Genomic DNA, 17,016 nt, shown 5'->3' with positions numbered 1-17,016 from the left:
AGAAAGCACTCTCTTCTCTCTTTGGCACCCTGATGGCACATCTCAGCACTCGAGACAAGAAATGATGCTCTGCAGAGCAGGGCAACTTTGCTCTTTGTTGGAACCTGTAACTAGCGCATGCACTTGATGTCCTTACAGGCACTGGGCATCCTTTCATCCCACCTGAACACCGTGGAGTCACATCCCTCACTTTACCTCAGCATTACCAACCAGTGCCCTGAGCCAGACCAGCAGTTTCTCACAGAGTTCAAATGGAATGTATCAGCCTAAGCAGGAAGTTTCTAAAGCTGTATTCCCCTGAAAATTCTCTGATGGCACAGCTAGGCTTACCCCAGGCATCCCTAGTCACTGAGGAAACAACTGGCACAGCTGGGATAGAGAAAAACAGACGAGCCAAAACACGTTCTGGTGATCATTGCCAATGAGGTGATGCCTCTGGAGAGCAGCTGAGACCAGAACATGTCAATACAAATGCATCTGTAAGACTCCCCTTACCCTTGTTTTGAAACCCAGGGTACAATCAGAACGATCACTTACTGTCCTTTTCCTTCTTGCAACATATGGAAAATGCTGGAGGCTCTCCTTGCATAATTTCTATATGGTAAATTAAGGTGCAATCCTGTTCCTCACATCTTTCCTTTTAGTGTAAACATGTTTCCCCAATAATTGTGTGAAACCAATCTTGCTTTGAAGTTTGATTACCAAAAACACTGGCATTAAATATCTAAATTGGCATTAAATATCTAAATTGAATTTGGCATTAAATATCTAAATGTTAGTTACAAGATGTACACTGAACTAATCAGAGAAGAGAAACAGCCAAACTACATCACGAATTCAGACAGCGACATATTTATAAATACAGCTTTTTCCTTCAATAACTATTTTGCTTCAAAGGCACAATTTCGGGATTTCTACCAACAAAGTAATAAAAAGCAGATCTTATGGCTACACTTGTGGACCTTGCCACTACAAATGCTCTGCAATGTGTGTACATATCCCTGCAAAACTACAGTACAACAGGTCACCTCCTGCAGGGATGTTTGACAAAGACAAGGCAGAACTGCTGCCTGTACAGAAAGTGAATCCTATGAACCTCAGTCTGGAAATGCTGCAGGTTGTGCATCTGACTCAGATGTACAGAGCACACTGGACACAGACTTCTCAACCAGCTTGGCCTGAAGAAAATTAGTAGCTGCCCCTTTGCTATACATTCCTTTTTGCTCCTACATATTGCCTCCTATCTGTTACAGTGCTGGGCAGGCTAAAACAGCGTGGATGTGCAACAGGAGCTACTGAACTTCTGTGCTTCAGAACCAAAGAACAAGAAAGGAAACTCTCAAGAAAATGCCGAACTACATTTCAACCTGGATTTCAGCTCTGATCAGATCAAGAAATAACCCTTACTTCTTCCCCAGCACGGCTTTTAAACATTCAAAGCACAAAATCCCAGTATGCTGCCTGAAAAGCCCAGGCATAAAGTTTATCCTTTAATTTGAGGCTTTGTCATTTGACTGGGGAGAGGTAATCAGGACAAGGCTCTGGACCATGCTGCTCAAAACATGACAACAGGCACACCAAAAATCCAGGCTGGCTGCCTGAAGCAATTAAAGGAGTGTTTACTATTCCATGACAGTTAACATGTTGGACTGACCTTTCATTTACTGTTTAGTGCAGTACATTAAGCTGCAAAATTACTCATGCTTTGCATTTAGTACTGGCATCAGAACTAACAGCATTGGATAGCTATTCCCACGGCGAGGCACGCGTTCCCTCTGCCCAGCTGTGCAGGCACTTTCAGAACGCTGATCTGATACCTAACATCACTTCCACAGGTTCTGTTCACCCACTGCCATCAGGAATTATCAGTAACACTGCTCCAAAACGTAAAAAGCATATGCAAAATGTCCAGGGTGATGCAGCTGGTGGAATTAGGATCCTTCCTTATGGACCAAGAAAGAAAAAAAGGGAGGACTGGTGTATGCCCACAGGTCCCCACGGCAGCTCCCAGCCAGATGGCAGCAGGGAAGTACAGAAGCTATGGAGGAAAAGTTTCTTTGTTTACTCTCCTCCTAGCTGCTTACAGCAGCTGTGTTATAATGAGAGGCACAGGATACATTTTTCAAGTGCCTGACAGGTCAGCAGTTGGGATATTCCCTCAAAACCCAAGTAACTTTCCATTCAACACACTCAGGCTAGAAGAACCTGGAATTTCCACTCTCCAAGGCTACAGGTGGAAGGGAGGTAAAGTTTCCAGCAAAACACCTTCACTCATATGCTTTTGGCTAATCTTAGTGCTTACTATCCAAAATTATGTGTATTTTTACCTCTGGCTGTAATCTGCCTGGTCAGACACATGGCATGCCCAGGATGCTGCATTTTGACAGCAGAGTTATGAATTTTGGGCCACAGGTTGCCAACACAAACAGGATTTTTCCACTCACCCCCTGCACTCCTTCCAGCTTTCAGCTGTGGTGCTGTCCTGCTGTGGGACTGCACCCTCGATGCACCTCTCTTCTCACCCCTTCCTCACCTCTGCCCAGATGCTTTTCCATTACATTTCCAAACCTCTCTTTATCATATCTTTTTTGAGACAGTGATGGGCACAATGAATGGAGTCTGTGAATACCAGAGTAACATTCAGTTCATATCCAGACCAGAACATTAATAAATACAAATATGTTATGAATTTCCCTGCCATTTGTGTTCTGGGTTTTTTTTCATATCCATATTAGCTATTTATATCTAAATCCCTATTTTCTGTATTGTGAGTGAAGTTATCTTATTCCCACTGCAGATTCAAAAGAGGAGATTTTCTAAGGCTGCTCAGCATGGTAATTAAGATAAAATCATGGCTGATTTGATCTGCCATGCTTCTTTTTCACTATTTTTATACAGATGTGCAACCAATATGCCAGCTAAATGGTCTGAATTATTATGAGATTGCTGATAGAAGGCAACTCAGTGTAGTGTATTTTAAATATCAATATAATTTCTTAAAGAAAGAAGAAACCTATCAATCAAGGTTGTAATTGTGTTTAATGCACATTTTGCTTTTAACAGCAATTTGCCAGTTTAAACAGCATAGACCTTACAAGGGTTAATTGGTGAAAAGGTTAGAGTGCTTTTAAAGTTGTATCTAAATTATACTTTAGTCATTCTTTATTGAACATTTTTCAGTCAAAAGTTATAACTACATGCTATACAGTAGCAGCATGTCCACACCACTAAAGTTAAGGCTGTGTCACCATTCTCATAATGAAGCTTTCTCAGGGTTTGAACACAACAGCCATAAAATCACAGCAGTTTGAAACAACAGGACACCCACGATCTGATCCTGTATTGATGTTAGTCAAGTAAGAATAAAAACAGTACAGACACATATAATAAAGGACTCCACCCAAATTTATTTTGGATGATTGCTGCCTTTGCACAACATACTCAAAATTTCCAAAATGAAATTTAAAAGTCAGCGGACAGCACAGTCTAACCAGGTTTAGCTGAATCTGAGTGCAAAGTGCTGCAAAGTGGGTGCCACAGATGCACAACAACCACTTCTCACATACTGCACATTTCAACACACACAAGGCTGCTTCTGTGTAAGTATCGAGACTGGCAGGTAACAGCAGTTCTACCACCAAGGGAATAACAAAAACAACTCATCTTCAGTTGTACACACTCGTTGGACATGATGAAACGACACTGTTTACCAAGTCAGCACACTGGCTACTGAGGTACTGTGTTATTCCCTACAGTTAGGATAAGAAACATCTGTATTTTTATGCCACTCATGCCCTGATAACTCAATAGGGACTTCTCACACTTTCCACCAAGCTGAAGCCACTCATTGAAGTAAAGAAGGTGGATGAGGTGAAATACTGTAAGAGAGAGACCCAACAGCTTCTCCAGCAAATTGCCAGAGCCTGCCTAAAGAAACTCACCCTTCAATCCTGCCCAGCTTCTTGGTTTTACCAACAAAAGGCTTCTTATTGCCATATGGTTTGATTAAGAGAAAAATCTCTGGTCAGGAATCTACTTAAGTATGTTCTGCCTCAGCTTAAAGCTAAGTGTCTCTGTAGGTGCTTTCCTGAAACATCATCCCAGGACAGCGAGCTGCAGGTGATGACACTTTGTGGAGCTGCAGAACCAAGCTCTTCATGCATCACCTGCTTCTTTATTATTTTTACAATTTCCCATTCAAGAAATTTTTATTTTGTGACCATGTATTTTGTTACAATGCTTTTGGAAGTGCTCATTCCACACTTTTCAGACTTGGAGGTAAGCAGGTAAGACTGAAAAAGTTCCCTAGTTCAAGCCTCATGTACAACGCACTCACACATTTATCAATAAAAACTTGTCTAAACATCTATTTGTTCTTTGGACCAACTCCAGCCTCCCTAGGTGACTGTAACATGTCTTAGAAACCTTTCACGGAAGACTTAAAAAATAGTACTTAAAGACAAAAAAGGAAAACAAATACATTTAAACATCATCAACAAAGACAGAATGGGAAAACAGAGTGGAGACATCCCATGCCAAACTCACTGCAGGCACGGGTTAGTAGTGCCCTCTTGAAATCTGCTTTCTGCCTTCTTGCACTTCTTCCAGCTCATGGGCTTAAAAGCGAGCTGCAAAGCCAAGAGAAAATTCCATGTATGACCCCAGATATGGGTCACACACTAAAATCCTTCTTAAGAAGGGAACTGCTCAGCACACAGCCTATTTCAGCTCGCTGTCCTACCAGGCTGTCTGTGCACAAGCACCTGTCAAACACGGCTAACAGCATTTCTCTGCCTTAGAGAACTGCTGCAAGAGCAAATGCATTTATGGTTGCCTGGTCACAGAAACAGCAACGAGGGCTCCATCAGTACCTAAAATACAGCACTGCGGATCCCTGCCAACAGAGCAGGGGGTGGGCAAGGACCACCAAGAGTAACATTGGTAATGGAGGGGTTTATGACACTTTATGGTAGTGGCTGATTTACTTCAGAATTGAATTTTGCAATAAAAACTTCCTAAGTTGTTTTCCTATCAACACAAATCAGCTTAAAGGATTGTATGAGAATGACCTGAACTGTATCCTGTTTTGCATACAAGTAGTTCCACAATCTGTCCACGGTTCACATAAATTCAAAAATAAAAATAGATGCTGGGTGTACCAGGGGAAAAATAGTGAATAGTTTCCAGACTCGGTTTCCATTTCTGTGATACTGGGCACGCACCACAGACACATGAAATGCTATGGCAATAACCCATGAAACCTGAAGTGAGTTTCCTCACCAGTAATGTGGGTCAGAAGAATTACATACTGTGTTAATAGGCATAAATCAGTTACTTATTGCATCAAAGTTCACCTGTAATCCATACATTTCATAGAGATAGTATGGGCTATTATCATGGAAAGAGATCTTCATTGCTAAACATGAACCCCCTCTGTCATTCACTAGCTGTTAAGAACAAATTCCTCGAAACTTTCAAGATAAAGTGAAGCAAGAAGTTTCATCTACAGAAACATAGTGCAAAGGTTCAGTTTGGCACTGCAACATTACAGACAGACAGGAATTTATGGTAAACTGCTTAGATTTGGAAAGAAGAATCCTATAATTGAACCAATATTCTCAAATGTATTGCATACTATTGTAACTTCACAGTAATCAAAATCAGACATCAAGATTTCTATAGAAGCAGCAATCACAGATTGCAGTAAAGTATACCACTCAAGGGAAAAAATTGCATTTTGGCAATTTCATAGTCAAGTGTTCCTTATGCTCCTCCAACAGTCATTTGTCAGACATTTTCCTGTTTAAAAGGTGCATATTGTTTCCTCTCAGTCCTCGTGAGACTTCTCTGCAATGACTTTGCATTCATACTGAAAAACAGAAATTGACAAAATAATATTAATTTACATAACTAGTGAAAAAAGACTTAAGGTAAGTGATTTTTCTACAAAATGGGTGATAAAATAGCTCTTGTTAAACTCCATTCAGGTAAGTTTGATCTCCTTAAGTTCTGTGCACATACTGGTGACTGCAATTTCTGTCCCCTGAGCAGGTCAGACTTTGGGCTGATTTCTCCCCAAATACACGAGCTCTTAGCTCGTGGTCCTGAAAGTATGTAACAGAGTGTACAGAGCAAAGCATGGATGTACTCTGATTTACAGAATGATCAGCTCACTAAATACATCAACAAGAAATGATTGCTGGTTTCTACCTCACTGCACACCCTTGAGCCAAATAGCTGGCTGGTATCCATGGAGGAAGAAATGATAGGTACATTTAAACTGTTCCTGGAACGCAATCAACGCCCCTCCTCCAGACTCACCATTGCCAACTGCCTGCCAATATTGCCCATTGTTATTCCACCAGCAAAAAATATACATGGCAACCAGGAACGGACATAGAGGAAGTCTGGGGATGTGTATCTGGAAAAGAACACACATTTTTGAGCTCAGTGTTGTGCAATACAGAGTCCTCCAAACACAAGGCAAACTCACAATTATTAGCATATTTTAACTTAAAAAGATACACATTATAGAAATTTAATTTCTTGCAGCAAACAACAAAGGAGGCTTCTTATTGATTATGGTTGCATTTATTCAACCAACCAAAGCGTGTTACATTGTTGGCTAGGTAGCAATTTTATTTCAATTAGCATTTCCAACTAGATTCCTCACCCTCAGATAAGAGCTTTCATAAACAGTCCAATTTATGCTGTGCTCAAATTTAGGCGCTGACAGCTTTGAAAATCATGTCAAATTGTACCCTTTCAGTTATTCTGATTTAATGTTACAGCTTCGGAACATTATCATTTCACCTTAGGGGGAGCAAATACTTACTGATAAACCCCATTGTACACCAGAAGCTGTGACACCAACGTGGCCAGGAAAGCAATTCCTACTCCAAGACCAAAGCCACTTCGTGACCTGTCAAAGGTCCACCACAGCCCAATGGACAGGGCTGCCAATGTGAGAGACAGCTGGATATTGTTGGCAAAATCCACCTTCTGTGCTGGCTGTTAAGGATAAGCTTGGAGATACCACGTACAAGCATAAAGCATTTTTTGTCATTCTGTTTCTATTTTGGCACAACAGAAAAAAAATACCACTTAAGACAAGTACAGTGTTATCTGTATCATCTCTCACACAGCTATCAGATGTGAGGAATTAAGGGTTGTAATTGTCAGTATTTCAGGAAACTAAAAACTTATGGCACTTCTTCAAATTTTAGGGTCTTTGCACTGTACAAGACTGAAGAGCCTCTTCCCCTACCAAACAATCAAGCATTTTATACAGACAATGCACATGTTACTTCTCACCCTCACCTGGTCCTTTATTACACTCAATATGAAATCTTAAATCTAGCATTAAATTTCTTCAACAGATAAGGATTCACCAAAAAAAGGTATTTATCACTCTTAATTGCAATTTTGTTTAAATTACATTATGCTTTACATTCAGCTCATCATTAAAATGTTAATGTGTTCTATAAATTAAAATGAAAATATTACTGGAAAGTGTTCATGTAAATCAGCAATGAAAGTCAGTTTTGTCAGCTTGTGAAAGAATTCTGAAAGCCACTTCAGATATGTTTGTGTTTCACATCTTTCAAAATGTTTTGGAAACACTAACTCATCCTCATTACTCCTGTCCAAAACAGATAATTAAAAAGGGGTTTGTCATGTTTCATAGGCCTGAAAGCAAATTTATGGGATGACAGTATAAAAACCACTGTCCTATTTCCTCACAAAAATCTGGAGGGAGACCTAGTGAAAATGAGAAACAAGCTTGACTAACTGAAATAAATAATTACAGGATAAAAACCAATAGCTTCAGAGAAAGTGTCAAAGAAGATAGAACCCTCACCAAACCTGGCAACGTGCAGAACTGGCAACAGCTGAAGAGAAAGCAGTCTGGAGAGCTGTCAAGCAGGAAATACAGACAGTACATTACTGATGTCCTGGGATACGGGGAACAGCTGCTAGAGAACTGCAGAAAATTTGCTGTAAATAATCAGACCCATGTAAAAAGCAGCTGTCAACTCTTATTTCTTAAAATCAGCAAAGCTGCCACAGGCTCACCCAACAGGTACAGGCCAGGTCAGTGAGAACCACAGCACCAGAGCAGGGCATCTCTGGAAGGAGAGTGAGCTTTGTGAGGGACAGTGGGAGTGACTCGCAACCTCAGCAGCTCCAGCTCATCTAGCCACACTGGATAGCAGAGGGTGGGGAAAAACCACACAGCAACAAAACAGCAACAAAACCCATCTGTGGCCAAGCAACCCCAGTGAGAATTCAGCCACCTTTCCCTTAACATGCCCTCTCTTCCTGGGAATGAGGAGCTCCAGCAGCACAAGAACAGAACTTAGCACCATTTTTGTGAACTGTGTTGGAGCTGATATGGATGGAGATGATCAACTTTCTTTACAAGTCCCCAATTTTCACCAGCAGACCCTGGTTTTAGCTGACAGAAGAGGCACCAGGCATAACTAAAGCCTCTCAGACCCACAGCACTGCCAGTAAAGTGGCTTTCCCCACTCTCTGCAAAGTGCATGTGCTTCACTCATGACCTCAAGACAGGGCCTCAAGCTCTTACTGCGGTATTAAAAAGACACCAACTTGAAACATCCTAAAGCAGTTTTCTGTAACACCTACTGCATGAGTATCTTCCAAAACTAACTTTAATTATTTGAAGAAAATAAAGACTCAAAGTAAGACAAAGCCCAGTATTGAGACATTCCTAATGCAAATATTTTTTCAGAACAAAAAGATGTGAAACTCATCAGCTCTAATACTGCTACAAGTTTGACACTAACAGATAATCTGCATTTTCCTTGCAAAAATGCTGCATGTTACACCTTTAACAGCAATTCACCACGACTGACCGTGTGAGCTTTCTTCAAGAGGAAACCCATTTGTTACCACCAAAGTCATTTGGTTAGAGGATACAGCACTGGCATGATTTATGCCCACAAAGACTGCTACACATCGCATTACACTGGACCATTCTCTCTTGAACTTATGTGGCTCTCCCAGATGTCTGTCCATGCAGGGGTACAATAACCCAATCACAGCTGTGGAGACAGGACAGAAAAAAGGCCCTGAAGTTAAAGCACTGCCAACATTTAACTAGAATAAAGGCTATCTAGACTTTGACAATTACAGTCACTACTAAAACACAGATTTTAAGGACAAACAGTACAAAAACATACATTGTGAAAGAAGAGGAATTTCAGAGTTTCATTATTTTAAAAACCACTGTAAAGTTCAGCAGCATCTTCAGCCACTGTAGCAGAATTAGCAATACAGAGACAATTTGAACCAGGGGCAGAGGATGACGGAGCTCTCCCCCACATTAAAATCTGCACTGTAGTTCAGAAACAGCACCAATAGCTTACAGGTTGGCACTTCCAAAAATCCCACACATCAAACATGTTTAAATTAGCTGCAGAACCAACACACCACAGTACTGGTGTGGCTTATAACATCAGTTTTTTGTGTTTTCTTTTGTTCTTGTTACAAGCAGGCTTTGTTTGGATAACATTTTTCTCTTCTTCAATGCTACTCTCAAGCTCACCCAGAAGAGAGAAAGCCAAGAGCCTACAGTAGCTGTTGAATACAGAAAGCAAACAGGAATTCCAACCCCAGGGAATTGAGATGCTCTTTCAATATTTCTTCACAAATGTGTTCTCTACTGCAACTGCAGCTAAAAAGATTTTTACCAACCACACTAAGGAACAAAAATGGTGCCTTAATGTTAGACTCCAGTGGCATGAGCAAAGCAGAGCCTGAGCCATCAGTACAGACTCCTTCAGTCCAGCACACTGCTGGGGGTAACATTGCAAATGCTCTCTACTCTGCCACAGAGGAAAACTGATCTCCAGGATTCAGGAAAACAAATCATCAGTAAAGCTGGAGCGGAAAAAACCTCCCTGAGCAATTTTCTTGCCAAAGGCCTTTGGCCAAACTCATGACTAATAACGGTGATGGATGAAAGGACTTCTCTGAATGCAGCCTTGATCACCCCTGATTATAAATATGCAAAATACCTTTATTCTGTTCATAATAATAAACCATACTGCAGAGAAATGTTACATCAATTCCACAAAGGCTGTGCAAGTACAAATGGCAAGAAAATGGGTGAATTATCAGCATTTACCACAGAGGTTCCCTGTATGTATGCCAGCAGAGAAGATAAGGAAAGAAAATGGATAAGACTAATAATGATAAAAAAACCCCTGAACACCTCAACATGGGTGACTCCTGCAGTGAAAAACCAATTAAGGTTGTAGTATCTTTAAATCAGGTGGGTTAAAATCAAGTACTAAAATCAAACACTACACTTCACAAGCCATATCCAGTCTTTCCATCAAAACTAGCAACCCATCAGGCCCAGAAAGGCCCACAAGTTTCTTGTGAGATGATGGCAAGACATAGCATTCTCAGGTGACCCAAAAGAGCATAAAAACTAATTCCTGGACACATGTACATTTATGTATACAAAAAGATCAGAAGGATACTAACAGCTCAACAAGGCCAGTGATGCTGAAAGGGAAGTTTTTATCTTCCCCACCTCTCACACAGTTTTTTGCAAGTACCTATCTCAGCACACCAGGCACAGACACATGACTGAACTTACCTGATGCTGTGCCACAGCAAGGTGGTACCCACCAAGCTGAGGAGAAGATGCTTGTGATCACATCAGGGGGGAAGAGAGTAACGTTTCTCTGGATCTGAAGCAAGTTTAATACTAATGCAAGAAATACACCAATGAAAAACAGCACTATGCCACGAATTACCAAATTCATGCCACGACTGGTTACAGATGAAATGTATGGGCCACACTTTTTTGGTAAGGTTGGCATTGCATCATTTTCTGCCATGACTTCTTAAGTTATCAGAGGCATCCAAGGGGCTGACTGAGGATTCACTTGCAATCAATATTTCAAACCTCTTCAATTAGGAGACACCCAAACCCTGAAAAATAATAAAAAAGAGTGAAAATTCAGATAAAAGAAACATTACATGTATTTCCCTCAACTTATTTGGAGATTGGGTTAAAAAATGCCTATTATATTTTTTCTGAATTTTCTGAAGAGGCAATTAGTCCTTTGAAAGCAGAATCAACCACAGCTGCAAAAATGCCTTACAAAGGGAATAGGTTTCACAAGTAGTTTTTTCTGCTGGGAGACAGAGGAGGAAATATGTGGGATGGGACAACTAGGAATGTGAAAGTACATGCCAGAAGGTGAAGAAATGACACAGGTATCAGATGGAAGAAAGGCTTGCTTTGCAGTAAGAATAAATTGGTTTACTCCCTTCCTTTAAGCAACAACTGGAGGTTATATAATTCAGCAGCAAGTAAACACAGCCCTCAATTCCAAGTCAGCCACTGAAGTTCAGAGATCTCTTTTCTTGAAGAGACATTAAAAAAACATTTCTCAACTGGAAAGTGAAATCTGTGAAGTAACTTTCAGGCTGGAGTCAGAATTTCAGCAATCCTGCAGCACACATGTTTTGTAACCTCCAGTAAGAGCAAACAGCTCAGCAAACTAGAGCAGTAACTTCAACACAGAGAAATATTTACCAAAGTAACACGGATGTCTGGTGAAGACTGCGCTACATCACTACAAACCCTAACTGTAATCAGGCACAGAAGCACCTGAGGGCAAAGGAAAAGGAGCTCCACCTGCCTTTGCACTAGGAAGCCTCTGACATGAGTAACTGTCGGCACTACAGGAATGGCAGAGTTCCCAATCCAATCCCTTCCTCAAAAAAACAAAACCTGTCCATCAGGAGTCTTGTTATACATGGATTCAGTGCCACATTCATGTACAACAACGATTCTGATTGACAGCTTAGCCACCTGGAACTTCAGAAAAAAAGCCCTGACATTGTTTTTAAATTTGAAACTGCCAGCTGGTAGCAGCTTCTGTTAACTCTTATTTATGGCACATGGGGAGCCAAACCAGAACATCCATCCCCTCTCTCTCCTCTCAGCTCCAGCCAACCCAGAGGAAGCTCTCTGCAGACACAGCAGCAGAGCAGAGGACTCAGCATTCATTTACTTCTGCTGACTGAAAGCCAAAAGGGAAGTTAAATACACCCAGGTTAGTTAAGATACTTCAGTCAACTGCACAGGTGTGATGCCACACCATGGCACACTCCATCACATGAGGAAAGTTCCAACAGACAGAAAAAAAGAGGACAAAAAAAGAAAAAGGTTCTCTTCATACAAACTTCCCGCTGGCAGTTTGGGAAGGCAACAGTGTCTTCCTAAGAACACAGGCTCTCTTCTACACAGCCAACTCCCCATGTTCCTTGTAATCATGAACACACCTTGGGGGGAAAGAGAACCACCAAGGTGTCAGGCTTCTTAGTCTGCTTCCTGAGTCAGGCTGCCAGCCTTGATGTCTGTATCAAGGCAGGCACTGGCACTACAACACTTCCTTCAAGCAAAAAGGAGGTGCTGCAGATTTTTTTTCCTGCTCTGAATGGCACGACACTGGAGCTTGGATCATACTTTTAGCCCCCAGCAAAGAAACCATGGAGTCACAAAAACATCACTACTTCTACTGAGAGCCTCCCTTGTGTCCCTTGCATCTTTGCACACCAGGTGATCACTGAATTCTCAGAATTTACAGGAGTCTTTTCAACACATGGCATTGAAGGCTGTAGCTCCCAATTACAAACTCTGCAGGAATACTGTGGCTAACATGGGTTTTCAAACTGTTATGTCCCTTCTCTGCTTTGGCTTGCCTAGGGAAATAAGCTAAGCTCTTAACTCTCCACTTCACCATCCCAACAGCTTTTGGCACTTCCTGAAGTCTGCATATCCCTTTTTTTTAAATGCATGACCCAAGCTGATATATAAGAAAGCTCACACATTTAGTTCTTCCTTTAATGAGCAGCACAAAGGATAAGAGTTTCTTTTTTCATTCATAAAGTGGTTTGCTCATGTCCTGTGATCCTTTACTACATTCAAGTCTCCCCTCTTTCCTAGTACTGAAGTCCTTGTTCCCTGGTACCAGCTCCAGACCTTGCATTTCAGCCTGTAGGTGTTATTTATTTCTGACAGCCAACTTCAACCCACTTTTCCTGCAGGATCTCTCAGTCCTCTTTGGCCCTGCAAATGTTGCCAGCTTTGGGTCATCAGCAAGCATCCTACTGCATCCTATTTTGTGCACCAAGGTTATCAACTAAAATGGAATCACAGGATGTTTTGGATTGGAAGAGACCTTAGAGATCATCTAGGTCCCCAAGTACTGAGAGAGATCAGCCCAAGTCCCTGTCTTTGATGAAATCTAGAAATAATTTCCCTGCATTGATTATTTCCCCATTTTACACTCTCTCTTGGTATCTCCCTCAAACAAGACTCTACTTCTTGTAATTCTTCAACTACAGGAATCTTCAGCCTAATTAAGAATCATCAACTATCCCACATGGCAATACTGATGTAAACACTGATTGGCTCTTGCTGGTTTTTCTCCTAGAAATGCTGATGATCAAGTAAAAGTCCAATTTTTTTCTGGTATAAAATCACTTTCAAATTATAAAACCTGCATTTGTATAATTTTCACTTTTTTAATATGCCATTCAGCAAATACGTATTTAAAGGCTTATCTAAATGCAGCAGGAAGGAAATCACTTACTGCTGCTACACATCCACTGCAGGTGCAAGTTATTCAAGACAGCAACAGATTTTTATTAGCAGGTTAACAGCCTGACCACAGCAAGGGCACCTGGGTAGGTACATATTGACAATGTTTATGAAAGTAATTCAAGGTCTGAAACTACCATGATGCAGTCGTTTGCACCTGGTGGTCTCTCACCCTACACTTACCATTCCTAGTTGTTTTATCAGCTCCCAGATTTTTCACTGGCCCTAAGACCTTCTGGCATACCACAGAGCAACTGGGGAATGGAGCAAAGTAATCAATGCTCAGGAAACATTCCTCAGTGCCCCAGACAGCCAAGGGACACAATGCCCTGGCACAGCACAGATATCTACTGCCATCACTTTTCATGGAAATTAAATTACTGTCTCTACTCCTCCTGACTAGGAGGCCGCTGTTCCTGCATACAGCGGAGACTCTGTCTGCTTTTAAGCCTTGTGTTTTACTGCAGGTTTCCTCTCAGACAGGAACAGATCACAACATATTGAACCAACAAGACTTCTGAGCCTTCATTTCTCGGGAATGCACATTCACAGCTGTAACACGGCACTGAAAGCTGCAGCCTTGGCACTGCCGGAGTCTCAGCTGCACTTCCTCGCTCGCTGGCACACGCGGACTCCAGCCCGAGCTTTTCACACACCGCGCACCATACACGACTCGCAAGGCAGCCACACGGCGTCTGGCATTGCGCAAAAACTTAACAAGTAAATTATCACCCTGGACGTTTTTAAAACACTTAGTCACTTAACTGTCTCCCAAGGAGCAGATCCGTCCTGCTCTCCTGTGCTGTCCCTGCGCACCGAGAGCGATTCACAACTTCTGACACCACACAGACACAGCGGGCACGGCGCGGTGAGGCCGACAACGAGATTTATTTGGGCAACACCGCGCAGGAGATGGCAGGAAACCATTCGTCTGCAGCGAGGCAACGCCAAAGCAAATAAAACCATCGCCACCCAGGCATCGGGCGCGGCGGCTCTGTCGCGGACCCCAGGCCGGGGGAGCCCAGCCCTGGGCAGCGCCGGCACCTCCGGCCCGGCCCCGCACGGCCGCCGGAGGGGCCGCGGGCCCGGGCAGCCCCGCCGGCTGTCCCGGCTGTCCCGGCTGCCGGGGAACGGCCCCGCCGGCTGTCCCGGCTGTCCTGGCTGCCGGGGAACGGCCCCGCCGGCCTCTCCCTCCGTCGCCCCCGGCCCTAGCGAGAAGCACCGCCCCGGCCCGCGGGCCGCACGGGGCCGAGGGGCGCCGCTACCCGCCCGGCCCGGCTCGGCTCGGCCCGTCCCCCCGGCCCGGCCCGGTCCCTCCGCAGCGCCGGGACTCACTCGGCCTCCGCCATCTTCCGCAGTCCCCGCCCCGCGCAGCCTCCGCAGCGCCCGCCGGGCCCCGGCCGTGCCGAGCGCGGGGGGGTGCGGGGATGCTCCGCCGGGAGCCGCCCGCTCCGCCGGGAGCCGCCCGCTCCGCCTTCAGAGCGCTCGGGGCCGCGGCTGCGGCTCTGCAGCGGGCCCGAGAGCGGCCACCAAGTGTGTATGAGGAGCACTTCGCTTTGAGTGCTGTGCGCAGGGGTAATGGGTACAAATTGAAAGGCAGGAAATTTAGGTTAGGTATTAGGGAGAAATTATTTACTGTGAGGGTGGTGACACACTGGAACAGTTGTCCAGGAGAGTTGTGGATGCCCCAAGCCTGGCAGAGTTCAAGGCCAGCTTGGGTAAGGCCTTGGTCAGCCCAGTCTGGTGCGAGGTGTCCCTGCCAATGGCAGGGGGGGTTGGGACTGGATGATCCTTAAGGTTCCTTCCAACCACGAACACTCTGTGATCCAGTAATTAAAAGACAAACTGGATGTGTTGGGCTGTTTGCTCCATGACCACGCTCCCAGCTGGGCTGGGGGGCAATACCACAGCCTGTTCCACCTTAAGGCACAGACGTGGTGGGAATGAAGTTCTTGTCCCCAGCTGAAAGCTGCCAGCCCAGCTCTGGCCCTCCTGAACGCCCTCCTGGTCCCACAAGGACTCTCCCATGTGCTTGACTTTATTGATGGAGGACAAAATTGCACATCTCTGTATTCCAGAAGCCACGTTTTCACCTCCAGTTTGCGCCTTTTGGAGAAAATGTACAACATGAAGCAGAAAACAATTTGCTTTGGCCTGTTGTAGGGATGGTAAAGGCATCACAATAAAATACACCATTTATATATGTGAGAATAATGCTGTTACATTCATTTGTATATGACATATATTCTTATATTCATAATACTCTATTAATGAACTCTTCCCTCTCTCACACTGATATTGAATACTATTTATTAAAAAGATCTGCACCTGGCATTCCCCCAAGATTGGTATTTTACTGCAAAGACTTTGACAGAGCTTTCCATATTACAAGATCTCAGAAATTCAGAGCTTATCCCCTTACAGTTCTCAGAATAATGACTGAATAGGATGGAATTTGTAGATGTTCACTGTAGTGGCATCTTTAGTGAAAACTGTGGATTCTTTGTGCTGGTATGTTGTGACCAGCAGTGTCACCAAAAGTGCAAACTCAGAGGGGAGGATATGGGTCTATAACAGACATATTACGAATGGAAAAGGGAGACATTTGCAGCAGCAGCAACCTGTTGTGGTTTAGATGAGCAATAAATGAATTTTCAAATCATTCAGCTTTGGCTTTTGTCACACAGAAACAAAGTCTTTTTATTCTCAGTAATTCTGCTGAGCTGCCTGCCCTGTCTGTGGTTTAGATGGCTATTTTGCTGTACTTGAACGCCAAATTTGGGATCGAGAAAGACAAAAGGTTTTTTTAACCAAATAAAATATCATTCCTTAACGTCAGATAAATGCCTTTGGCCAGCCATATGCCTGAAGCAGAACAAAGTGCCTTATTTATTTGTGCTTTAAAGACCAGGGCCACCAGAAAGCCTGAAATCAGAAACTTTGGAAACACAAAGTGTGATCTTAATTCCTACCAAAAAAAAAGTGACCATATGACAAATATTACCCATATTAATAGAGGCATATTAAAACTAATATGTGAGAAAATAAATAACCGGTGTTGGTGTAAATCACTGCAACTCCAAGGACTTGATGGCATTGCTGACTCACAGTAGCTGAAGTCCCTACACCCATCTGATTATCTTAGAGGGCACAATATCCTGTTGCATGAAAATGGGACAAGCATGAGGGAAAAGCATACAAAAATGTATCTGAATTGGAAATTGCCAAAATAAATGCATTGTCAAATAGTTTTACAGAAAAAGGGGGTAGAAATATGACCTGCAGAGAAGTGACACTTGCTCTGAATTGACTGGAATTGCTATGAAATATCATGGGAGAATCATCTCTTGGAAAGCAGCACA

At 43.1% G+C, this 17,016-nt stretch overlaps 1 protein-coding gene across 1 annotated transcript; it reads right to left on the bottom strand.

The window, feature by feature from the left end:
• Positions 1-3,387: 3,387 nt before the first annotated feature.
• INSIG2 (insulin induced gene 2) lies at positions 3,388-15,107 on the bottom strand. Its single transcript, XM_068195273.1, has 6 exons — positions 14,990-15,107; positions 10,634-10,971; positions 8,944-9,068; positions 6,836-7,002; positions 6,322-6,421; positions 3,388-5,869 (listed from the first exon to the last, which is right to left on the bottom strand). The coding sequence occupies exons 2-6, from the start codon at positions 10,875-10,877 to the stop codon at positions 5,828-5,830; spliced, it is 678 nt and encodes a 225-aa protein (XP_068051374.1). The 5' UTR covers positions 10,878-10,971; positions 14,990-15,107; the 3' UTR covers positions 3,388-5,827.
• Positions 15,108-17,016: the final 1,909 nt, after the last annotated feature.

The sequence above is a fragment of the Anomalospiza imberbis genome, chromosome 7 (genome assembly GCF_031753505.1).
Source record: "Anomalospiza imberbis isolate Cuckoo-Finch-1a 21T00152 chromosome 7, ASM3175350v1, whole genome shotgun sequence".
NCBI classification, from domain to species: domain Eukaryota; kingdom Metazoa; phylum Chordata; class Aves; order Passeriformes; family Viduidae; genus Anomalospiza; species Anomalospiza imberbis.
This window is presented reverse-complemented; position numbering and strand designations above follow the sequence as displayed.

Excerpts from the sequence above, each read along its gene's own strand:
- INSIG2 (XM_068195273.1), bottom strand. The coding sequence starts at position 10,877 with ATGGCAGAAAATGATGCAATGCCAACCTTACCAAAAAAGTGTGGCCCA. Across the intron at positions 6,422-6,835 it reads GTGTACAATGGGGTTTATCA|ATACACATCCCCAGACTTCC; the intron begins GTAAGTATTTGC and ends GTTCTTTTCCAG. Across the intron at positions 5,870-6,321 it reads TTGGCAGGCAGTTGGCAATG|TATGAATGCAAAGTCATTGC; the intron begins GTGAGTCTGGAG and ends TCTGTTTTTCAG.